Source organism: Athene cunicularia, assembly GCF_003259725.1.
Source record: "Athene cunicularia isolate RWA chromosome 5 unlocalized genomic scaffold, athCun1 chr5_part1, whole genome shotgun sequence".
NCBI classification, from domain to species: Eukaryota; Metazoa; Chordata; class Aves; order Strigiformes; family Strigidae; genus Athene; species Athene cunicularia.
Genome location: NW_020799101.1, coordinates 40,422,267 through 40,448,168, shown reverse-complemented (window position 1 = coordinate 40,448,168; position 25,902 = coordinate 40,422,267). Strand labels below are relative to the sequence as shown.

The 25,902-nt window shown below is 41.6% G+C and overlaps 1 protein-coding gene across 1 annotated transcript in view; it reads right to left on the bottom strand.

Annotated features, from left to right (window-relative positions):
- Nucleotides 1–2,847: 2,847 nt before the first annotated feature.
- LOC113480512 (cytosolic phospholipase A2 epsilon-like) overlaps nt 2,848–25,902 on the bottom strand; it is a 45,333-nt gene continuing 22,278 nt past the window's right edge. The window contains 18 exon segments of the mRNA XM_026849331.1: nt 2,848–3,179; nt 7,302–7,488; nt 8,208–8,374; nt 9,261–9,449; nt 10,574–10,681; nt 12,424–12,561; nt 13,010–13,124; nt 14,535–14,760; nt 15,071–15,207; nt 16,688–16,823; nt 18,042–18,079; nt 18,845–18,940; nt 19,056–19,225; nt 20,165–20,228; nt 20,632–20,674; nt 21,232–21,272; nt 21,955–22,083; nt 22,880–23,016. Coding sequence (XP_026705132.1) covers nt 2,848–3,179; nt 7,302–7,488; nt 8,208–8,374; nt 9,261–9,449; nt 10,574–10,681; nt 12,424–12,561; nt 13,010–13,124; nt 14,535–14,760; nt 15,071–15,207; nt 16,688–16,823; nt 18,042–18,079; nt 18,845–18,940; nt 19,056–19,225; nt 20,165–20,228; nt 20,632–20,674; nt 21,232–21,272; nt 21,955–22,083; nt 22,880–23,016 — 2,453 coding nt within the window.

Sequence of the window (25,902 nt, the reverse complement as noted above, 5' to 3'; positions counted from 1 at the left end):
TTTTTTTTTTTTTGAGGGGGGTGTTATTTCTTCAGAATCAGGCGATTTTTTTTTGGTCCGGCTTGGGTGCTTTGGGTTTGGAGGTTTGTTTTCCCCAAATCCGCCTCTGGAGGTTAATTGAACCTGCTGCTCTTCGAGGCTAAAACTTCAGCCCCCCGAAGTGAAACCCGGGAACCCTTTGACATCTCCGGTCTGAACGGAGAATCGCCCAAATGCTTTTCGCGTTTTTCTGATGATGGCTGCCGCCTTTGGATGCCAAAGAGCTGAGCGCCGGTGGGGGTTCGCTTTTCTTGGTTCCTTGCTTCACATTTTATTTAGGGCTGTGCACGTGTTTTGCAACCCGTTTGTTGCAATTTCCATGCTGAGTCCGGAGATTTTATACCATTTCATGTGGGGTCTTGCTGACTGGCTTCCTCATTTTTTGAAATCCCCTTTTTCAGTTTAGTTTTGTATTCCTCTCATTTTGATGACTTTTCCCCGTAGGTTAATCCACAGGTAATTAAGTTATGCTTGCAGTTACTTACATCTTCTTCACATTACTTTGGTATTTTCTTTTAAAAGAATCTTGTATCACTGCATCTTTAGGAGCTCTGACTAATCCTGACCATTTATTATCTCCAAAAATATCTGAGCTGTGGAAAACCTAAGCACTGCAGGATGGGATGAGACTGCTTTCCTGCTTGTCTTTTGGTGTGTCCAGTATTTAGTGACTGGAGAACATCACAGAAAGGAGGCAGGTACAATACTGTCTCAGACTGTCCTCCCAGCCTCTGGGAATTGATGATTCAGCGCAGGACTGAGGCAGATGTGGAGCCTTTGTATTTTATACTCCTTAAAAATTTTCCAGTGAACGCATCCGTCAGGTTTTTTTGAACCCATACGCTTTTATCAACAACAAGGTCCAGGGTGAAAGAGGTCTGTAACTTAATTACATCTTGTGTGCAGAACTACCTTACTTTGTTTAACTTTGAACTTGGTGCTTGCTAGTTCTGTCTGATCCCCTTCAGGTCTTGTAGTTACTCCCTGTTCATCTCCCACAGGGCACTCCGGATTTTGTAGAACTTTCTCTTCTCTGCCTTTCACTCCCGTTGTCCTTTTTCTAGGTTGCAGATTCCTTATCTATTCGTCCCTTGTGTGGAAGCTGTTCCACCGCTTTGATCAGCCCTGACATTTTCCTTTGTGGTGTTGTTGAATAGAGAGAATTCAGAGATACCGAATAGTTATTTCTGTTTCACTGTATGCTTTTTGAAATGAGGTAAAGTGTTCATTGTTCTCCATGACCCCTTCGTGGCTGCTGGAAAACTGCAGGAAGGGCAGGGAAGTGTTTGCACTCACACACCTCATTCTGCTTGTCTTCAGACTTCCTGCCTAGGTGCTTCCTGCTATCAGTGGGGTAATTTTTGCCCTTCACACAATAAAGCTTGAACTGTTTATGGGAACCTGGGAGTGTTTCCAAATTCCCAGGTCTGGCTGTGCCCTCTGGCTACATCCCATGCTATATTGCGATGACATCCAACATGCATCAACATGACTGCTGCCTTTGCACTCTCGTTTCCATGGAAGGTAAACCCTGGGCATACAGCCCGCGCAGGAGTGCTATGGGCTCCTGTAGTGTGCACCACAGGTAAGCGTTCACTGACTTAAGTGGTAAACAGAAGGATTATGTTTCTGTGCACCACCTAGGAGACCCTTGAGAGCAAAGGCTTCCATTTTTGGCCCACACTAACAGGATTTCTTGACAAAAGATACTAGAGCAGAGCTGAGGAGCAGGGAAGCCTGTAGGGAACATGGGCCTGTAGATACAAGACATCTAGTAGTTGAATCAGTAGCATTGAATAAAAGTTAATTCAGAAAAAGAATAAATAGAATTGTGGGATTCCATCTGTCAAAAATCAGATTGTTTGCTTGAAAGAAGCCATGTTGATGTGATGAACAGAGTGTCAGAAAGTTGAAAACTAATAATCTGTTAACTTCAGTTGCGATAGCCTACACCAAGTTAAAAAATTGCTTTTGGGTGAGTGATAGTAGGTATACAATTTTAGATCTGCTCTGTGTTTCTCCCATCTTTTCAGATGTAACATTCTCAAAAACTTTAAAGCTTTAAACCTTTGGTATATGTCAATAACATTTAAATCCAGCTTAATAAAATAAATTAGCATGAGTCGGGTTTTGTAGAGAGGGGTTTTAAATGTAAACATAAGCTCGAAGGGTCTCAGGTTCCTGTGGCAGTCCAAATCTAGGTCTGGAGCAAGCATAATTCCTTCTTTAGTTATTTTTCAGCAGCTATGAAGTAAGTCTGCATGTTGTCTTTAGTTGTCTTGCTAGTATAGGAAGAAGCACCTAAAAGAAATGGCTTTAATATGTATTTGCTGTGAAAAAATGTTTATTTGCTTTAAGTGACTCAAAAACTGTGTTTTATTATACAAAGTTTATTGTTTATTTACATTCACATAAAAACTCCCTAGTTCATAAATGGGCTTCTTGGTTTTGTTTTAGAGACAGTGGATTTTGTTCCCTGCTGCATTTCTGGACTGACAGTCCTCTCTTTTTATAGCACAGGTAGAGCACAGACACAGTCAACGTAAATGTCCTCACGCTTCCTTGTCCACGCATTTCAGCCTTGGTCTGAAAGGTCTGCAAGTGCGAGCAGAGCACAGCCTCACGTAGCCACACTCCTGAGGTTGTCAACGAGGGAAGCACATTAATTCATTAAGGAAGAGCTCTGGTTTTAGTGTTTATTCCCTTCGCTGACAGACAGGCTTTAGCATTTCCAATGACAAAGTGCTATTCTTAGCATTCTTTGGCTTTTCTTCACTTCCTAATCAAATTCGGGTTTTTTTTTCTTCATTAACAGGATTCACAGATATTTGATTTCATATTCCCTAGTGCTGGGCAGTCAGCCAAGTGCTGGATTCCCTTTCTATCAGGCACACACGAACCATCCCCACTGGGTGGTTTTCGCAGTTGTTGCTCTTCCTTACGTTTCTTTTTCCGCTCCACAGCAGTAGACAAGGCCTGAAGAATCAAGTCTTTATTGTTCTGGACGTTGTAGTAACTTAGGTTTACCAGTTTGTCAAAATCTTCCTCTGAATAAGTCAGATTGTTTATGTAATATGGACCACAGCTATTAGCAACAGCAACATCACCCTCTGCCATCTCCGAGGGACTACGTTTCACACCTAAGGGACAAACAATAACCCTGGTTAGTTAGCAAAAAGCGATTAGGGTCTCTGTGTTTCTCAGGCATGCTCACACAGTGGATGACAACTCCAAATATTCCCTCCATAGGTGTTTTATTGCTGGGACGTTTAGTTGGCAGCAGGGGGTGGAGAAACTGGTGGTGGTGAGGGGAGTAGGGGTTGTCCTGGGTCCTCTTGGAAATGCTAAAACCAGTAGAGTAGTTCCTCTTTTGAGCACAAGAGGGTGAGTCTCCCTGCTCCCTCCTCTAGCTCTGGGGTGAGCCATAAGCATGGTCCTCAGGTCCCCCTCAGCACTGATTCTCTCCCAGTCCTGGTCCCCTCCTTGCTGCTGTCTCCCAGCCATCACAGCACCCTACACTTCTAGCCAAGGTGCAAGTAAAAGGCAAATACTCTTTTTCCTTCTCTTCTCCCAAAGCAGACACCTAGAGCAAGGTCATGACAGCATGGTCTCTTTGTGAGTGATGGGTCTGAAGCCACTGCCACTTTCTGTGCCTTCCATCTTCAACTCTACATCGCTTTATTTTCCTCACTACTATGCTTTCATGCCTTCAGAAATAGGCTGCTCAAATGTATTTCAGTGATTCAAGCTTTCTAAAAGCACACCTGCCTTCTCAACAACCTGACAGATATTGTTTCACCCAGCACAACCCAGCGCATCCCCTGGCACAATCTGCTACATCAACTCTTGGTTCCTACTGGGAAGAATTATCAAAAAAAATACAGAAAACAGACCTTAAAACCTAGGTTCTATTGTCTACTGAAAAACTTCACAGAGCCATTATCTGGACATGTCCCAGAAGCAGATGGCACAAATATTTACTGTCATTTCAATGAGCTACCAATTACTGTAAAGATCTACAGGCTTCATGTAACCTCAGTAGTGAGAATGAACTTGATAATCCCCGAATCACTAAGATTTGGCAGGAATACTGAAAGAACTTTTCATGCCCATTTCATCTTCCCAGGATAATCAACATATGCATCACAGATCCAGGCAAAATAATTAGACAGGTAGTCCCACAAGTGTCATCTCTGGAAATATTAGATCTGAAGACAAATTAACTTATTTGTTTGAATTAATTTGACAGTAGAAAACAGATCCAAAGCTAATGCAGAAGTTTATTTGCAGGCTGTCACAGAGAAGATATTCATAGGGACCTCCACAGTAAGTTGCTTGTACAGGGAGAAAATAACCCAAGGCTTACCATGGGAATTGCAAATCTCAACAAATTTATGGATGCAGAAGATGTAAAACACATCTCCTCACTTGTTTTTCTAGGACCTTCATAAATCACCTCTGATTCAGAATAACAGCTGATTTCAGCTTGGTCCTGGCCATCTGCTCTAGACAGTGTTTGATTTAGCTGCTCTTTTGGACACACCACCATTTACTGAGTTGGTGGGAATACATCTGTACACTAAATATAGTAGATGCAACATGCACCCTCTGAGCTGAGGGTGTGTTTAAGTGATATACTCAATGCACAGTATGCAAGCTTGCCCTTCCTGAACTCTGCAAAAGTGACTGCTCTCTGCCTCCACTCAGAGTGTAAGAAGCTCACTTGGCCATATTAGTTCTGGCTCGACTCTGCCCTGATGGGACACAGCGTATGGGCAAGCTGAACTTACATTTACCTGTACATAGAATAAACAGGTTCTTGGGAGGGAAAAGGTCAATTGATATGGTTACATTCTGCAGATTCCTGGGCTCCAGCATACGCCTTTTGCTGCCAAAGGATAGCTGAGGCTCCCAGCCCTGGGCCAGAGACCTGAAGATGCAGAGATCCACTGCTGTATGCTAGCCTGTATGCCTGACATGAGGTTTCATGCACTTTTTTTCCTTCCTCATCATTACCATAGACCCCTCAGCTTTGTAACAGCCGGTGTGAGGAAAAGAGAGCAGTAACAACCCCGAAATAGGCACTAATGGTAGATAATACTGCCAGTGATAGATAACACAGGTGAACACAGGAAGAAAGTAAAATGCTTTATCCCCCCTCATCACAGACTAGAGAGCATCAGAGGCAGGAAAATTTTTCTGTCAGCCTCCAGTGAGACAATCACATTGGCAGGAGGTTGTTACCGTAGCAAAAAAATCCACCTTCACAGTCACAGATACCTGTACCAAAGCAGGGCAGTAGGCTTTGTGGAAAGTCAGCATCTCTCTTACTGACAGGACCACATGCATTTGGGGGGATCTTCTCTAACAACATTGATCTAGCAACATTGATCAGAGTTCTGATTTTCCTGGAAGGGTCTCTGCATGTCTGATATATGTACTCGTCCAGGCTTTGCAGAGTTTTAAGCAACTGGTACTGCTCAAGTGAAGCAGTCTGAGCAACCTCACATGAAGGATTTCCCCTTTCTACTCCAGTTGTGGAATAGTCTAACTAGTGCAGGAGTAACCCAGTTTGAATATGTAAGTTTTATTCATTTACTGCCCAGGCTCTAAATTCCCTTTGCTGAACAAGCTGATGTATGAGTTGGCTATGGAAAAACTGTTCATGTAATTGAACTAATACTTTGGATGCTGTACAATCCAGATCTGGGCTAGGGCACGGTACTGAAGCGCTATAAATCAAGCTGATCTCTGCCTGTCACTAACAAAGGGCAGACATCCATCCCCAGCCTACAGGCCTTTTTGCAGCATCTGTTCTGCTACTGTGGAGGCTGGCTGTCAGCTGAGAGGTGGCAGCCCTCCCAAAAAACTGCATGGGCCGAGTCCCTCCATGTCAGCTCAGCTGAGGCTTCACCTGTAGGGGCCCAGCAAGGACCTGTCTGTAGCTACCAGCCGAACCAGTCAGGCAGCGCACGCTTCCATCAATATGCAGATATTATGCAGGTCATATACATCTTCTACACACCTAATAACACCCCTTTTTAGATTCCCTGATATTTTGTGTTGACATGTAGCATCCGCACATCATCTGATGTTCACCTGACATTAGATAGCTGAGTTAGGAGTAGCATCCCTGGGTTCTGGAAATCATTGAGGGGGAGAGCAAAGGCAGACTCCCTCACAGAGCGGTACAGAAGCTAATTCTCAGTTCCTGTTCTAGTTCTTTCTCCTTTTCTCCTTTCTCTAGTTCTTTCTACAAAGGGCAACTACAAAAACCAACCTTTCAGTTATCTGATCTGTGTGAAGAGCTGGAGTAGAATGGTGTGTCTACCTGTGTAAATACCCTTAGACTATCTGAATCCTGTTCAGAACCCCAGCTGCGTATCTCAAATGTGCATGAACTCAATCCAGAGTATCTACAAATCAAAAGTACAGTATGAGTTTTGATGACTTGCTTTTTTAAAGAAAAAGGAAAATAATTAACACAATTGGAACAGTGGTTTCTGTGTTTGTTAATTTGTTATTAAATTTAATGTACCATATACAAGCCCAGAATTTTTCAGTATACTGTGGGGCTTTGAAGTGATTAAAAAAAAAGGTGTTAAATGAGACTTTTTGGAACCAACAGAGGTAGTATGGAGTCATTGGATATAGTACCAGGAGTTAGAAGTGATCTATTTTGAAGTGACCAGCAATGTTGCTATTGAAAACTCTTGTTAAATTTCAAAGTAGGACGCACTGAAGTGAACAGATGCTGTCAGCATGGGTCAGTGTTATTTTAATCATTTTCATCATTTTGCTCATTCACACTTTTGATTTCAAGGTTATCTGTTTAACTACAAGCCTGGAAATTATTTTAAACAATGAAATCCTTAGATTCCCCAGAGCAGGGAAGAGCCTCTAACAGGAAAGGATGACAAGTATGAGGAGAGGAAATAACCCTGCCAACTTCTGCCACTGCAGAGAAATAGAATATACTTTTCATCAGTAAACTCTACAATTTACCTATGAAAAAATCTGTCCCCGAAAAAATCTGTCCCCAAAAATATCTGAAGAGGGGCATGTATGCTAAAGGTTGATGCTAGCTGCTACTCTACTGTCAACAAAAATTTACATATTTTAAGCTTCTTGATATGGTTCAGATCTAAGCAAAGTCTGAATCTGTGTTTACAGGATGACCTGAAGAACAGATATTGCCCAGTAAAAAAGGGAAAGAAGGCAGCCGCTGCCTCTGTTAACATGAGGGGTAGTTGTAAACTTACCAGGTGCTTTGTAGTCCCGAAAGGTGTCATTTACTAGAGGGAAAAATATCACAATAGGCGTTTCTGGGGTCTCCTTGTCACCAACAATGTAGCATTCCTTCAGATGTGGAGTTTCCTGATCATCTGGCACCTTTGTAGGGAAAGGAATTCCCTGTTTTGCAAAGTATTTAGAGGCTTCTTTCAGGGGCTGGTTGCCACAATAGGAAAACAAACCAAAAGAAAATATCAGATCACGTGGGAAGTACTTGGACAGAACTTGACCAGAACCCAGTTTTGCTGGGAATGTTTGTGGGGTAAGGGCCAAGTTCTCATACCCATGGCTCATACCCAATTTAGGTGTTGTAGACTGTATATGGAGCCAAGATCTGGAAAGTCAGAGTTAAATGAGATGGATCTGGGTCCACATGCTTTTCTTTGAAAATCTACACCCCATATTTGGGTATTAGAAATGCTACCTTTAGAGGGCTTTTTATTTCAAATGTATTTAAAGTTCCTAAATACAAAATCTGCTTGCATTTATTTGCATATCTGGCCTTCTGCATCAAACCCTTCTATTGTTATGATTGTGTTGTTCTGAATACACATTTTCCCATGCGTAAGAATATGTATGATTGGATTGAGAAGTTATAGACAATTTTAAAATACATTTAGCTTCATTCATTCAGCATCTGACTGCCTTCAAATCATCTAAAACACATCTGCACATACAAAAGAGTAGATTTGGTTTACTAAATGCTTACTTTCTGATGACACTTGTACTGTTCAATAAAGATATGCGACCCTGGTAAACTGTTAGCTTATTTAGATACTGGGAAAAAAAAAGAGTTTCTTTGAGTAGAGGATCAGCCATTCTTGAACTCAGTGATGAGACAGAGATATCACTAAAGAAGAATGTACAAGGCTCACCCCTGTCTGGGAACCTGAACTGTAGTTGAAATGCAAAATGACATCCACTTTCCGTTCCGGCCTCATAAGGGGTGGGTAACTGGTAGCAAAGGCAAACGCAGTATCAATCAGGATGAGGTAGTCTGTTGCTGCTGTCAGGTGATTGGGCTGAGAGTCAAGCTCGCAGTCTAGAAAAGAAGCATTTTTTTTTTTCAGGGGTGGTGCTCAATACAAGAGATGTGCTGAGGAAAGTCAATTGTCAACAAAAAGATAATTCAGCTTTTCTTGGGTCTTAGACCTACCTATATAGCTGATAGTTGCAGTTCAGTAATTTTCAGTTCCTCATCTGGCTTCCTCTTTTCACTATTTACTCTGCAATTTCTTTAGCTTTCCTCTAATTAAGGGGGATTAACTTGGGGCTCAGAAGAATAGAGTTAATTCCATTTCCTGGTCTTGTGTTTGACTGTTCAGGTCTTTTTTTTTTTAAAATGTGGAAAAAAATAAAATGGGACCTCATTGTCTTGACTTACTAAAGATTAAAGATGTTTGGTGCCTTGCATGCTATGAAAACAGGCACGCAGCTACTGAGGTACACAGCTGAGGCAGGCATAACCCCTTGTGCAACATCGCAGAGCTGGTACAGACTGAGCACTAATTCCCAAACCGTGTAACAAGCAATACTGTTACAAAGGTTATATCTTAGTTTTAAGTAAAATGGTAACACGAAGCAAGGCTCCCTCGCACATCCCTTGAGAGCTGACTGTGCAAGAGACTGCATATGATGACACCAGTGCAATGCTACAAGTGTGCAGGCTGGCTGGCTGTCACGTCAGCAGACATACGCTGGTTGACTCCTCTGGGTCTTTCTCATCTATCAGTTGCCAATCTTAATGAAAGAACTTATTTTTGAAGCCTCTCCTGCTAGCTAGTTTCAGGTTTTGGTAACAAACAGTTCAAATATTATCAGAGGATGGGAACAGAACAAAAAGTTGGCTTGATAATCTTCTAAGCATTGTTACGTTTTCCACAAGGATGGTTTAAAGTATGACTAAAAGCAGGGTGCTATTATCATACCTTTCCATTTGGAAAACTCGCTCTCTAGGTAGTTGTTGTTCATCTGGAAGCCCTTCAGAAAGTTATGGATTTCTGAAGCTGCTGGACGTAACATGGCAATATCTCGGAAAATGCCTGAAAAGCTGTCAGTGGGACAAACCACTCGAGTATCCAACACGTTTGGTCTTGCAGGGAATAGGGTTTCATCATCTGCAGAAGAATAACAGTTCTTGTATGTGGTCTCATTGTTGAGGTTAATCTGTGCAATCATAATCTGGTTTAACACATTTGGCAAAACTTGCACTTCTTTCTCTTTTTATTTCCAGGATCTCCACAAATCTCAGTTTTTCAGCTAAGATTTGAAAAAATCCATTTCTTCTCAGCCCACAATGGTAAAAGCCTTGTTTGTACTGTAAATTGATGTGTCTCATCTACCATAACTTCCTTTGCTTTTCTATGATTTTATCCACTACAATACCCTGAACTTACTCTATCTTGCTTTGCTACTCTGTGTTACAGTTTATCTCTCAGCCACACACACACACAAAGCCACACAATCACAGTCTCTTGGCCACACAAACATAATTAATGGTCCTTACTAGCAAAGGTAAGCTCCTTGTTTTAACAACCAGAAACTCCCCCCTACAAGTGCAAAAGGATAAATCACCCTTTTTTGCTTTGTTTTTTTTGTTTTCCTTCTCATCTTTTTTCTCTGCAGTAGGTCTGTCTTGTGTGTTTCTCCTTGAACTCCCACCCTGCCAATCTTTCTTAATTTGGTAGCATGTTTTGCAAATCTCATCCTTAGGATTAGTTTGGATTGACTTGAAATAGTGCTGAATTTTGTATCTGTGCTTTGTAGGCTCCAGAGAGGCAGGGATGGTGATTGGGTTTGTTTCTGTGAAGCCTCATGCCATACTCCAACTTCTGAGAGAGGAACTGGAGGACTGTGAATCGCTAGGGGAGACCTCCCGCCTCTTCTAGTTTATAGGGAGATTTTTTTCCAGTGCTCTGCAAATGGCTCATATGAGGGTCATTCTCTTTTTTTTTTTCCTGTGACAGATCACATGTATTCTTTTTTCACACTAATAAAATGATTGCCATACTGGTATAAGTGGCATGAATTTCCTCCTGTGGTTTCCATGTGGATTACAGGAAGCCCAGAAGAGGGAATTCCAAAATGGCTTTGAAAAATTCAGTGAGAGAATAGCAGCACAGAGGGTAAAAGAAAGAAAAGGAAAGAAAAAAAAAAAAAAAAAAAAAAAAAAAAAAAAAAAAAAAAAAAAAAAAAAAAAAAAAAAAAGAGGCAATAACATAATGGCATAAGAATAACCCACCTATGTCAGTAATTTTGTCTCGGGTCCATTTGTGCCAGAAGTCCTCTGAATTAACAGATATATACCAAGCATCCATAAGATTCAAGGAAAATACACTGCTCCAGATCCCTGTGGCATAGGATATATTTGACAAACAATAAACTGGTAAAGACCTGGAAGCATTTTCATTCACAAAAACCTTCAGTACGTTCTGAATTCTCCAGCAGACTTTATTCATTATATTATCTTAGCTCACAAATAAAAGGGAATGTATTTATGAATTGGTATACGAATCCATAATGCATTTATAGGGATATATGAAGAGGGCTGGTAGTATTTTCATTATAGCTGCTAACACATTAATTTTTGTTAAGTGGCAAATAACGTTTTGTCAAGTACATCTTCATATTTTCTACCTGTCCTCAACATATCTTGTTCCCCAAGTTCTCAGTGTTTGTAATTCTAAAAGTTTTATTTCTTTCTAGCAGAATCCTATTACAGGTATGCAGTTCTGCAGAACTGTCAATCACAAAATGTTTGAGATTCATACACTAATATCCCTTAGAATGAGGAAGCCATCTTAAAAGTTTTGAAAATAGAAAGTGTAAATATATGTCTTTTGATTTTTCTTCTGATTTTTGAGGGTTTAAGGCATATCTGAGTAACATTTTCAAGTTCCTCTAGTAATAGATGTAGCAAATTGATGGGAGCCCAGATTGCCACCTACCTGCAATCATCTTTTCAGCCTGGTAGAACACTGTTACCTGGTATGGTTAGATATGTTGGGTGTGTAATGATGCCTTCCTGAGCCCTCTGAACTGCAGAACTAAATCTGGCACTCCTGGGAGGAACTGAGTGATGGATAGAAGAGGCTGGACCTGGGCAGCCTGGCCACCTCCCACCCCAGCAGTGCCAGCCTGCAGCCAGAGGGACGGGGCCAGCCGTGCAGGAAAGAGCAGCAGGACCATTGTAGTCTGCAGGGATTCTGCTGCCTCTGCTTGAGGGCTGCAAAGGAATTTGCTGAAAACCTTTCAAATATCTGCGTCACTGGAATAAGTAACACTGCCTGAATGAGGGGACTCTGGGTCACTGGCAAGGAATGGGGGCAGAAATATCCTAGCATCACTCTAGGGAAGGGAGGAAGAAAGTGCCAAGGTGGGAGGTGTAGGAAGGGGGCTGGTGACTCACTGGCATTTCTGACCACAGAAAGGGAGACCTGTGTGCTTTGTTTGACATTGCAGCCAGGGGTGGAGAGATTCTGATTTTCTTCCTCACACCTCACCACCAGCCGTAGTGAAATCTCCACACAAGCAAGAAGTCTGAACTTCTCAAAAAACCTGAAATTTCATTTATGCAGTTGGTGGAAGTAGAAAGAACAATGAGGCAAGAGATTACTTTTGCGAAGGGAAAAAAGGTTTCTTTACTGCTTTTAGTGTTCTTATGCAAGAGGGGAAAAATGGTAAATATTATGACCTGTTTGCACTCTGAAATGCAAGTGTTATCCTGGAGGATTAATCAGTTAGCTGCGGCAGGAACATAAAAGGCCTTATTTCAGAGACGTGGGTTGCAGAAGAAACTGATGATTTAACTTAGCAGCAATGTTACACAAATTCTGTTGCTGACAGAGATGAATAAGTACTCATGTCAGTAAGCATAACCACATATGAAATCAAATAAAGCTGTTCAACTGAATAAGATTGCAGAGAAAATAAAAAATCCTGTAGATGGTGACCTATTATTAGTTCTAATATTTTACCATGTGCTGCTCCCAGCAGATAAAAAATACACTAACTGCTTAATTTCAGAAGAGGGGTTTGCACAGGAGTGGGTTATATTACATTACATTACAGTTCCCCAGAGTAACAAATCACCTTCCAAAAAGCAGATTCTGGATTCTGGGATTTTCTTCATCAGGCGACCCATGAAGAACTCGCTACCAAAATCTTCCGCACGAATGAAGGTGCCATATTTTGGGAATCCTACCTCGTAAGGGGTGAATTCCACCCATTCTGAAAGAAGCAGCACAAGGCAGACTGATTACAGCAGCAGAGGTACAAATGAGTTGAATAAAACATGTAATATTGGCCAAGTTAAGGTACACTGAGGCAAGGCAAGGTTTCTAAATAGCACACTTTGCAAGCAGACATTTATTCACAGTGGAGAACATGAAGAGTGAATTATCCTCTTAAATCTAAATTTCTCTACAAACTTTAGATTTCTGAAGCCTTCTACAAAAACGCATAGCAGGTAATTTCATGATAATATCCTCCATCATCCTGCTTTTGGTCCTTAATACAGATGAATATAATAAGGCCTTCAAAAATTTAACTACTAAATTTCTACTCTTAGGTGTATTGGTCTTTTAGAGTATTTGTGCTTTGAATTGATTTCTTTACATGATCTTAAATTGACCCCTATTGGGATTAAGTGTTAAATGCAGTTCTTGAGTATTATTACCTCTAAAATCCTGGTCGCTGATTTTGTCCTTCACATTGAGAGAGAGGTAGATGGGCAGGGGATTCTGACCCTGATTTAATGCCTGCTGCTGATCTGTGAGCTTATGGGAGCTCTCCTGTTTTGAAGAAGGACAGTAGCTGAGTTCAGTTAGATGACACAAAGAGCCTCCCACTTCATCTAAGCCTGGGTTCTGACATAGTGGTGCATACTGGATTCCAGCTAGGATGCTCTCCACTGGTTTAGTTCAGAGAGGTGCTGTCAGCCCGACCTCTGATCCTCCCTTGCCCCAGCACTTCAACACACAAATAGTCTTCAGTTAAATTCATTCGATTAAAAAACCCTGAGATTTCAATAGTAGGAAGAAAATGTTGTTACTCACATTATTTATTTCAGAAAAATGTTTAGAAATATTTGAAAAGCAGTCTTGACAGGAAATATTTCATTTAGAAAGAGTAACCCCTTCACTGACTGCCCAGAAAAATCACCTTTTCCTCAGACTTGTGACAGAGCCAAGGCTTAGGCAGAGTTAATGTTCAATGAACCCTGACCCTTAGTGCTTCTGCTGTGGAACATCTTACATACTCAGGCAGGGTGGGAAGGGTAGGACAGCTTGGGAGCAGTACTCAGGTTTGAGAGGGTGTTGAGTTCAGATCCTCTTCGAAGGGGAGCTGCAGGTGCTCCTCCTCACTGGGGCAGCCCTTGGAAGGATGGCTGTGCCACCAGGCTTCCCTTGGGCTGTGCTGGCCAGGGGACGGGGCTGCGGCACAGCAGGGACCCTCACAGCTCCCTGTTGAGCCCCCCACCAGGAGGTCTCTACTACTGTGCTCAGGCAGTAGAAATTTGGATGCATGTGCGGTGAATCATATTACAGGGGAATGTTTTCTCTTTCTTAGGTAAAAATGGCCTATTGGGAAGGAAAGATTCATGACTTAGTAAAATAGAGCCTGAACAGTGCCTTTTGGTGGAAATGTTTACAGGGTGACGTAATTCCATTAACAACTCAGAGATACTGTCTTTGTGATTTTTCTTTGCCTCGTCACACCATGCATCTCTTAAAAGAACAGCAGGATTTTCATTTAAATATTTACATGTGAATTAATTTAAAAATTGTTCATACTGTAAGTTTCCTGTTATTTCTCCTTATTCCCAACCTTTCTGTATCAGGTGTGATGTTAAGATCTGCATAACGCAGTCAACAAACACAAAGAATGATACTGCAGAGGCACATGCTTTAGGCACCTATCTGAAAAACAAACTTGCAAGCAAAAAACCCCTTTTCCTTAAGAAGTGGTCAAACACTGGCATATGTTGCCCAGAGAAGTTGTAGAGTCTTCACCTGTGGAGATATTCAAAAGCCTGTGGTTCAGGGCAGCCAGGTCTAGCTGATCCTGCTTAAGCAGGGCTGTCGGACAACACGACTTCCAGAGGCCCCTTCTGATCTCAACTATTTTTCAATTTGCTGTCTGCCCTCACTGTTATATTCACTAAATATTCAAATCTGAAGAGAAAGGTGCTGCTATTGTACCTTTTCATGGAACATGGTTTCAATGATGAGTCCCCAGAGATCCGTGAAACATATCTGATGTCCTTCCTGTTCCCTCTGGCACAACTCTTTCAAATAGTATTTCAAGCGATCAGGAGCAAAACAAGTAAAGAATTTATTTTTGAGCACATGCTTTCGGGCATCATTGAGTGTTTCCTTAAGATCCTTTTTGGACCATTCAGGATCTTCATACAAGTTTGACATGGTCCTAATAAACAAAAAAAAACCACACAAGGAAAAGCATGAGTTCTGAAGCAAAGCTTTGGGAAGTTCTGGAGGTTCATGTATCATGCCTTGATTTACACGAAAAAGCACATATGTGTGTGGTACCATCCATATATTTAATCAGGACTGCATTGATTCCAAATGTGGACAAATACCCACTGAAGGATACAAGAAAAAGCCACAACAGAGAAAGCAAGCCCTTTCTTGATAGATGATACAACTTTTCAGATCACTTCTTGACATCACATACATACAGAAAATTCCAGTGAAAACTTTGCTTGTCTTGGGCTTACCATGTTGTGCCAGATAAACCAGTGATGTATGAAACACAGTCCAAGACATTCAGCTCCTGCACACTGAGAAGGTGAGCATACATGGCTGTCAGAGCTCTGGTTCCACCACCCGTTGTCATGATTGCCACCACAGGTACCTGTTCAGTCCCAAAATACACGCATTTAGTGACATGGTCTGAGAAGGGAGAGAAACATCTTGGTTGGAAAAGAACAGTGATAAAGTAATAAAGATGCTACATGCCACCAGTCTGCAAGGAGAAGAAAAACCTGGATTAATAATCAAGCATAGAAGGAGTAAGAAATACTTCATGTTTCCTCTTCCAAGCAACTGTGCATTAGGAAACGAAAGCCATCATCTCAAACACTGAATTTTCAGTGCTTTATTGCAAAACCAGTAACAGACCAGAAAAAGACTAGAGGGAATGGTACTTCCTGCCACTTGAACCAGTTTTTAATGAGATGCAACAGGCCAGAAAACATAGGTGCTGTCTCACAGTTTCCAAGTGTGTAGTAATAACCTCTCTGTTACTGAAGTTTGCTCAAGCCAGTTTCTATTATTGTATAATTATTTCACAGGCCATACTAGGTGTATTATGACTGTTGGGTTTAAGAGCACAGACCAGTTCAGATCCCCTAAGACCAGAGGCTGGTGACATCATCCCCTTTTACAGTTTCCAGAGGGAAAGAAAAAACATACTCACTCTACCTACTACCTATGTATATGTACTAGGTATTTGAGTGAACTGCAATTACTTCTTGCTGTGATGATACAGAAATCCAGGGTCTGGCACTCTTGGAAAAAGGATTAATCCATAAATATGAATTGGCTCCATTAACAGTAAAGTTAACTACCATGCATTGGGGTGAATTAGTCTCTTGTCCAAATTGTCGGGAGAATCTAGGGAGATTGTTCTGCAGGGAAGTAAGGGTGCCTCTACATCTGCAGGGAAGGAAATGGCCCATGGTTTAGTGCTGGCATTTAAAGGCAAGGTCCAGCTGTCCAAAAAAACTGCTGAGCTCAGTTTAGAGCAAAATGAGGAAAATTTGTCATGTGTGCATCTGAGTTCAGGCTTCACACTGCGGTCATGGGAGTATAAAAGAGAAACCTGATTTCTCTCTGCCTTGGACCCTCTGTTATCATTTCAATTTGCCAAGCAAGCGCACGCTCTAACTGCAGCCAATGATGAAGTCAGAGTGGCAGCATGCTGTGCTCACACAATGGGAGCCTAAATACCGGCACAAAAGGCACAACAAAATAAAGTCCAGTCTGAACTGTGAGGGAAAGAAATGCTGAATCAATAGTTTACATCTGGCCAAGATGATTGTGAGATCTAAAGGAAGTTTTGGCTTTGGCCTGAGAGCACCTAACCCTTCTCTGCATGATTGTGCAGACTGCTACTCAACACAAAAGTAGATCCTGTAGCAACAGAGCTACAGGGTTCTTTTATTAATGTTTCCTATGAGTACTCATTTCTTCCCTCAAATAGAGAAAATAAGTCAACTGTGGCTGACACGTGAAACTTTACACTGTTTCCAGGAAAAGTGGGAATTGAACACAAATGCCACATTTTAACATTCAGCTGTGGAGAAGGCAGAGAGTAATTATATCTCAGATACCTCATCCTCCTGTAAGTCCTCCTCCAGCTGGAGAATGTCCTTCAGAGCGGCTGCAACCACCTTCTTCCTCTTGCGAATGAAATCCTGTTCCTGAGCACACAGGTCAAACCCCAGGCGTACGTCTAGGTCTTCCTGGCTGGAACAGAGGATCAAGCATCTCACATCACGATTATAGTTTAATTCACCTTCTTAATTGCTTCTACTTCATAAATAGACATGCCTTCACCATCAGGTCTGCATAAAGCAAACTAGGAAGAGATGAAATGCCTTAGTTTGTTCCTGGAGAACAACAGTACATCTTCCTTTGGACTGAGAGGTTTGGGGTTTTTTTTCCTCCTTGCCGAAGACACCTGAAATTAAATATAGCTACAAGTAACAGAATTGTTCCCTTTCAGACATAAAGGCTAAAGTCTGAAGAGGGCAGTGTTTTAAAGGTGGCTTTTAAATGCACCTTCAACAGTCACGCAAACTTCCACTGATACCTGCAAATTGTGGACTGAAGTTGTGGACTTTCGTGTTTGGATTTATTTTTTTATGTGTGGGTGTATATAGTAATTTATGGATATTTATAAGCACTACAGTTGCAGTTTGGAAACTGCTATGAAAATCTTTCTTAGGTGTGGTAAGGAAGAAGTTTTTAAATGACCGCTGTAAAATGTATGTGTATCTGATAGCATATTTACCTACAATAAAGAGCACAATAGAAGATGCACCTGCTTGTGTGAGGGAAGAGAATTTCCCTTACGACATGCTATGTCATATAGCATATTCATCTCAGAAATTTTACTAAGGCCTTAACCATACCTCAAAATACACAATGTGTTGCCTTGGTTTAGAAAAAAGCAATCACTTGATTGAGTGAATTTGCCTTTATCTCTTTGAGTAGACTTTAAAAAATAAATGCGGGAACACTTATTATTTCGATTTTTTCATATCCTAGAGTGGCCAGGCACTCTGATCTTTTTAATCTGACCTCAGGAAATGGAAAGGTTTCTTTCAATTAGTTTTCAAATGCTGCTTTTATTGAAAATCTGCATTTGGCAATAATTTATAGAGGTATCAAAGAGGGTCTACAGTGGCCCTTAGCATATAATTTTGATTGCAGAAAAATATCAATAGAAAATTGGTGTGTTCTTTATAAAACCTTCTCTTAACTCACTGTATAGTCCCATTACAGAAACTCATAGCTGATGAAATTGTGTACTGAGTCCATTTTATTTTATAGTCTGAAATGAGGATGAGCCAGCATTCAGGATTCAGGCAGTAACAAAGGGATTGGAACTCGATTGACAAATATCCAAATTCAAAGAATCAAGGAGAAAAACACGGAAGGAAGGTAAATAAGATATCTTACCATTTTTTCACCTTAAAGTGCAAATCAAATTTTCTGTGCTGAAAATTCAAAAGGTAAAATTATGAATATTGACATTTTGTTTAAAGCAGTCATTTTCTCCCATTCAGAGTGAGACATAGCTCTTTTGGGTCATCATTACATCTACAGACTCTGAACCCCAGTAAACCGAGATTGGGAGATAAGACTCTCTTCTCAGTGTTTCATTAGTACCCCGAGATGTGCACCAATTTAATAAATTAGCACTTTGGTAGTATCATCTATAGTCTGCATCTTCTCTATGTTGTGAAACTCAGGTGTAGCTTGTGCTGGTACTACTTAGCCACACAAATAAATAGCATAAGAGCTGCAGTGCTACACCTCACCTCCCTGGAAGGGTCCACCGATAAACAAGGGTCTTGAAACCACAGTCTCTCACATAACAGCGTGAGATACAAGGGGAAGACAAACAGGCTGAGCACCCTGCAAGTGTGGCACAGGTTTGCCTCCTGCAGCAGTGTGCCAGGCTGCACCCTCAACCCTCTGTCTCGGTGGCACCCAGTGACCTCCAGCCTGTCTAAGGACATGGACAATAGAAGAAGGATTAGCAACAACTTAGATGTTTTTCTTCTTCCTCCTTCTCCCCTGGATTTCCCATTTTATTTTGCTCCAAAGAATTTACTTCATTATGCATTGCCCTAGATTCAAAGTAGGTTAGAAAACAACTGGCTCTGTATAGAGAGGTGGTCTTTGGTTTCTGCTTCTTGGGAACCAGCAACAATTTTTAAAAGCTGGCAAATGATTCCTCATGGCCAGCAGACACTTACCTCGCCGACTACTTCCCGCTCAGAGGGGAGCGACTTCAGAGGGAGAGTCAGGGGGATGCTTCTCCTCCTTCCTGCTCCACATGACACACAAGCACACTGAAAAGGAGCACAGAGTTTGGTTAAGACAGAAATGTTCTCTTGCTGCCTACTTACATGTAAAGGTCAGATCATAGGACAGTCTGTTTGTCTACCATGTTCTGGGGTAACGTACAAAGGTGGGAAGCCTCCTCTTCTTTGTGAGGGCAACGTCCAGGGAGGGTTGCTTGTATTTGGCATAGTGAAAGAAAGTGGGATCTGGGAGAGAGGAGCAGGAGTCACAGCCCACTGAAACTCTCTGCGTTTCTTCAAAGGATCCTCTTACTGTAAATGTTAGCTCATTCTCTAAAACAATGAGATAAACAGCACACAAAAAGTTATTTCTAATTGAATAAAAAAAAAAAAAGAGAAAGGGGAAAAAATAAACAAATGGTAGCTTTGAACAAACCCCTTCTCCTCTTTGTATCTGTAAAGCTGTCTTCTGAAAGTGATCCAAGGCCCAAACATTACAGGTGGTTGTATCTTTATACTAGTCTGAGCAAGAAGCTGGATGGGAGCATGACGTGAATGGCACTGAATTTTAGACTGCTGCATTTCTATTGCAGTTGCATCATGACACAGCAAATGCAACCAGGTATTTTGCATTGTAAATCATCCTCATCCCAGGCCAAATAATGAGCAAGAGAAATTCTCAGTCCCCTAAAATAAGACCTGACTCTGCAGCAGATGACCCTACTTATATGAAGAGATCAGCTAATCCTGCCGGAGTGTGTTATGCATGCTCTGAGATTGCCTACCAGATCCAGCCCCTCAGGGGATGTGGGCAGAGGAGCTTCTAGATTCTGGATCTTGATCATGGTCAGGCAGGAGCCAGCTGCTGAGTGGCTAACCCCTGCAAAAAATGAGGTGTTTCTGTGTGTATGCAGAAGTCAAACTGTCAGAGATCCTTAGGAAAGTTAAGGCCATGGGCTATCTCACCTAAGGAACTAAGCTTCTTCAGGATTTACCAGTACTGCAGCAGAGGGTTTCAGGATCTCAGCCTGGGGTTTAGATAGTATGTACAAGCATCTGATGTTGTTTCTAGTCTGGCACAAGGCTTCCCCGTGAAGTCAGAACCCTGAACTTACAGCTGCTGCAGAACTGGTGGCATTCCCTACTGCAAAGTTTTTACAAATCACCTTACATATGGTCAATTAAAGCCTTAATATTTGGATGATGCAATTTCCAGGTGCTGTTAGAGTGGCTAAAATCACTAATATCCAGTTAAATAATTAATAAGCTTACCTGAAAAATGCCTCTTTTTCAGTCTGCTGTTCAAGTGAACTTCCAAGCAGGCTACTTCACGACACTAGAATAGACATGATGGGGACGGAGAATTAGATTACTCACCCAGTGCTGGCATATGTTGGAAGGGTCATTGTAGGGTCACTGTCTGAATGTGGGGACCAACTGTGGTGGAGAATTCTGCCAGACGCAGTGAAAGTGAAAATAAACTTCATTGTCATGTGGGAGGATGGTGTTATGCTAAACACATTGTAATTTTCAACGGATGCAGACAAGCAAGGCAAAATGATAACGGTCTGATGGCTCTTCTAAGATCATGCTGGTCTTCTCAAAGATAAAGCTTCTAAGAGAAAAGGTATCACTAAAGAATGAGGACTTCAAGTTTTTCCCTCACTGACATCATAGTCAACTAAGGTAAGGAACGATGTGGGAAATAATACAAGAGAACAAAACAAATAATATTTTACCACTATTGCCCCATTTGTGATGATGGCTTCAGGAGGATCCCGGCTAGAAAACAAGAACAAATAATATGTGTTTTATAAACAATATAATCTGGAAACTGTCCTGAACAGGACACCTTTTCCTCTTTTTTTTTTTTTAAATTTTATTTGGTCCTTCCTATTGTTTTTAGAGATACATTCCCTTTTCATTAGATGCCTCATAACTACCTAGCAGAAATGATTCAGCTGCAATAAGGCACTAAAAAGTGCTTGTATCAGCCTTAATAGCACATGTATGTCACAGGTTAGGTAGCAACATTCTCATCAAACAATGAGCTGCCAAAAAAATCTATGGATTTACTGCAGTGAAATTTACCATCCCCAGAAACCCAACTCTAAACTATGTGAGTAATACATAAATTTTAGGAGAAAGTAATTGAATTCAAAATTCTGAAATCATTCTTGACATCATGATATTTTCTTACAATGATTTGCTGATGCACGTATTAAGTTTAGAAAATGGGTGAATCTCGCTATTAAGATGATACTGGGTGTACACAAGGTTTCTCTGCATTGATGCAACACTCCAAGCTGCTGCTCCCACAATAATGGGGTTTTACTCACATGCTCTCCAACACAAACTCAACTTCTAGCTCCTCCCTCTTCTGAAAATGAAAGGAAAAAAAAAAAAAAGCAGCAGCAATTAGCATGTGCAGAGAGGTTTGCAAAGTGACCTTCATTTTTGCAAGCACAGTTTCCTTTATGCTTTAATAAGTAATGATCTTCTGTTTTGTACTTGCTATTATCAGCAGTAGAGGACAGAGTCAGCTTTTTCTTCCCCAGAGGAAAGAAGAACTCAGTTGTACTAGCAGAACAAATGGTGTTTGCTGCTCACCAGTCTCTCTACTAAACCTTTACTTTTCACACTTTCTTCCCTGCCAGCTTCCATGTGTTGAACACGATATAGTAAGACAGTGTTGTGGAAACAGGCCATTTGCCTGCCCTTGTGTTGTTTTTCTTTTTATAATCTTTGTGAGGTACTTTGTGAGGACACACTTTGTGTGTCATTTTCTGTCAGATTATTAAAAGTGCAAAGCTCCCCTAAAATTGTATCTGTGCAGGGGCTCAGGGATTTGGCCAGAATCTGTGCCAGAGGAAACCAACAGCAATTTGAGAAGGCTATCAATTTTGTCACTGGTGTGCAATTTCCAAGATTTTAATAAATTTGTTACATTTTTACCACCAAGCTGTTCCTGGTGGTAAAAGACAAAAGAGAGGGCACACCTCTTTAATCAGAGGGGAGAGAATGCATGTCAAGATGTACTAAACATCTGACCAAGCTCTTACCTGTGGGTTTAGTGGGAATGCAGTAAATACTCTTTCCCCAAGAGCGATTTTAGCTACATCAAAAAGCACAATTGCATGGTCATCATCATGAATGGCGTCATCATCAGAAACAGTAATTTCCAAAATATTCTGGAAAACGAAATGAAAAATATCCAATTTGTTAGCATATACTCAGGAAGTATGACATTCTGCAGCTCTCCCAGGTTCAGCGCTTGCTTTACAGAGAGGAAACAGAAAAGTATTGACAACAAACGATAAAGAGTAAGCAAACAAGTGTAATCCTCTTTATATAGCTTCTAGTCCTGGCAATTAAGGCTGAACTGAGATCTCTCTTGGGTCACCTTTTATGCTTGTAAGTAGCTCTCACCAAAAACATGATCTTTTAGGAAGTAATATGCATAGCTACAAGTCTTATATTGCCCCTTATCAACAGGGACGATAGAGGTCACTTCATATCAATAACCACCTTCCTGTGTCCTTGGGCTTTCCACTTCCAGCCATCTGTTCATAGGTATTTGGGTGTAGTATAATTAGAAGTACCAAACTGAATAAAGATCTTAACGATACGAGAATTCCTGGAATTAATATGCCGTTATTTCAAGTCCCCTCAGGGAAGGATGTGTTTTTTCTGTTATAATGCAGCTTTTATAGTTTTATTTCATTGTTTCTCTGTGTTGTCACTCTGTCATTGGTCTTATCAGCCTTCTGCAAGTCAGTCAGGCTCACATTACTGATATAAAAATAGTAAGTACCTGTTAGTAGAGAAGTGGATTCCAACAATAGCTAAAATTGTTTTGCTCCAGCTTGCTAGGAGAGTTTTAAGTAAACTGAAAAAAGCATTAGAAGACATGACATTCTCTTTTGGGGCTAAACTGAAAGAACTGCATAAAGCTGAGATGAAAAAGAGAGTTTTTGACTTGTGTACCTTGACTTGTCTCTGTATCCGGAAGTAGAAAGTTTCATTCCATACTGGATTTCTGCAGTTTTTGATGGTTTTGGTGTGGAATTTTTCATCTGAAGCAGTTGGTAACCAGAGGCTCACATAGCAATCAGATTGGCTTACTATAGGAACATAGGCACAAAATATCTGACAGTGGAACCACAACACACAAAGTGGAGGCATTGAAATGCTCTGTAGCTTTAGCATGGGTGGGAAATGACCAGTTCTTTCTCATATACACTGGCCAAACCAGGAAGACAGTAATCATACAGATGGATAAATTAATTTGTTGTTCATCACAACACTATTTTAATAAACAGAGTATTTGAATGACTACGCACAATCCTACACATTTTTAAAAAACACAGCCCTAGCCAGTGGATAGAACAATATGAATAGCCAGCAGTCTTACATTACACAGAATCATCAAGGTTGGAAAAGACCTTGAAGATCATCCAGTCCAACCATCAACCTAACACTGACAGTTCCCAACTACACCAGATCCCTCAGCGCTGTGACAACCTGACTCTTGAACACCTGCAGGGATGGGGACTCCACCACCTCCCTGGGCAGCCCATTCCAACACCCAACAACCCCTTCTGGAAAGAAATGCTTCCTAATAGCCAGTCTAAACCTTCCCTGGTGCAACTTGAGGCCATTCCCTCTTGTCCTCTTGCTTGTTACTTGGTTAAAGAGACTCATCCCCAGTGCTCTGCACCCTCCTTTCAGGGAGCTGTAGAGGGCGATGAGGTCTCCCCTCAGCCTCCTCTTCTCCAGACTAAACCCCCCCAGTTCTCTCAGCCGCTCCCCGTACGACCTGTGCTCCAGACCCTGCACCAGCTCCGTTGCCCTTCTCTGGACACGCTCGAGTCATTCAATGTCCTTTTTGTAGTGAGGGGCCCAAAACTGAACACAGGAATTGAGGGGCAGCCTCCCCAGTGCCGAGTACAGGGGTCAGATCCCTTCCCTGTCCCTGCTGGCCATTATTGCCTGTTATCAATATTGTTTCAGCTCTCTGGAGTTGTGGCAGTAGGAGAAACTGCAACCTATGCAGCATAGAGTGAGCCTCAGTCCCTGGGAGGAATTGGGCGTAAATTGTCTCTTTATCAAGTGCAGGCTGTTGTCTCATCCAGCTGGAGCCCAGAGAACACCAGCACTGGGTGGGCCAGGCTGGCACTAGGAGTCAGTGAAGAGAAATGACTTTGGGGTGAAGGGCAGAAACAGCAGGAGAAGCAGGTACCAATCCCAGTAAAGGAAGTTACTGTGGAAGCTGAGGAGGCTGTGAGGGCTCACATACCCAACAGGAGAAAATTTAATCCCAGCTTTCCCTAGCTTTCCCTACTTTACTTTGTAACTGTTTGTCAGGATTTTGTGTGACTATAAGGTGACATGCTGTATGATAACTGAAACATCTCCCCTCAGTGTGCTGTGCTGTCTGATAGCCTGCTGAGCTGTGATGTACTCATCCCAAACAGTGGCATTACTGGCTCTGATCTACAGAGTATCTCAAGAACACATAGGAAACCTTTACAAAAGCCAAGAACCGAACATGGCTTCAGGCCATCTAGACCATCCCTTGCTGTCATTAACACACTTATCACTGCTGATCTCAAATATTCCAAAAACATGAGTCCAGCATCCCCAAAATCGCCAAAGTGACTGAGATGGGATATGCTTCAGAAATATTAAACTGATCTGAGACATAACTTCTCTCCTTTTAGGTTTCTGGCCATTGTAGGATGCAGGAAAGACACATTTATATATTTTTGCTGCAGTTGCAAAAGCCAATTCTTTTCTTTTCCTTCTTCTTAATGAAAACCAAAATGTTCTATCCTTTTTTAAATTTCAGCTTTCACCACAGAGTATATAAAACAAGACTTGTGATAGAACTGAGAAAGCTGGCAGTGCTAAAACTCTGAGCCAAGCATGAATGAACAGCTGCACCATTTATGAATGTCTTTTGTTACTGTTTTATCTGGAATTTACTGATTTGCTGGATTGTTTTCTTTGACAAAACATTTTCATGAGTCTATTTTCTAAATTTATTTTTCCATATGTGTATTCCTTTCATAAACATTTACTTAAAACAAGCTATTGACAATTTGTCAAACGGGTGAGGTACGGGTTAGATAAATGGACAGTGAGATGGATTAAAAACCCAGTGAACTGCCAGACTCAAAGGATTGTGATCAGCAGCACAAAATCCAGTTGGAGCCTAGTCACTAGTGGTGTACCCCAGGGGCTGATACCGGGGCCAAGGCTGTGTAACATCTTTATTAACAATGCAGGCGATGGGACAGAGTGCACCTTTGACAAGTTTGCAGGTGGTACAAAACTGGGAGGCGTTGTTGACACGCCAGATGACTGCACTGCCTTTCAGAGGGGCCTGGACAGGCTGGAGAACTGGGCCAACATGGGCCTCATGAAGTTTAACAAGGGAAATGCAAAGTCCTACACGTGAGGAGGAATAACCCCATGCACCAGAACAAGCTGGGAGCTGACCGGCTGGAAAGCAGCTCTGCAGAGAAGGACCTGTGCATTTTGGTGGTCACCAGGTTGAACATGAACATGAACAAGGTCAACAGCCTCATGAGCTGCGTTAAGAGTGTTACCAGCAAGTGGAGGGTGATCCTTCCTCTCTGCTCGGCACTGGCAAGGCCACATTTCTGGGTTCTCCAGTACAAGAGAGGCAAGGATGTACTGGAGTGAGTCTGGCAAAAGTCCCCCAAAATAATGGGGGGAATGGAGTATCTGCCATAGAAGAAGCTGAGAGAGCTGGGACTCCTCAGACTGGAGCAGAGAAGGCTCAGGAGGACCTCATCAGTGTATGTAAATACCTGATCTAAGGTGGGGAAGAGGGAAATAAAGAAGTCAGAATCAATCTCTTCTCAGTGATGCCTAGTGAAAGGTTAGAGGCAATGGACACAAACCAAAATACGGGAAATCCCATTTAAACATGAGGAAAACCTTTTTTTTTTTTTTTATTTTTTTTTTTTTTTTATTTTTAC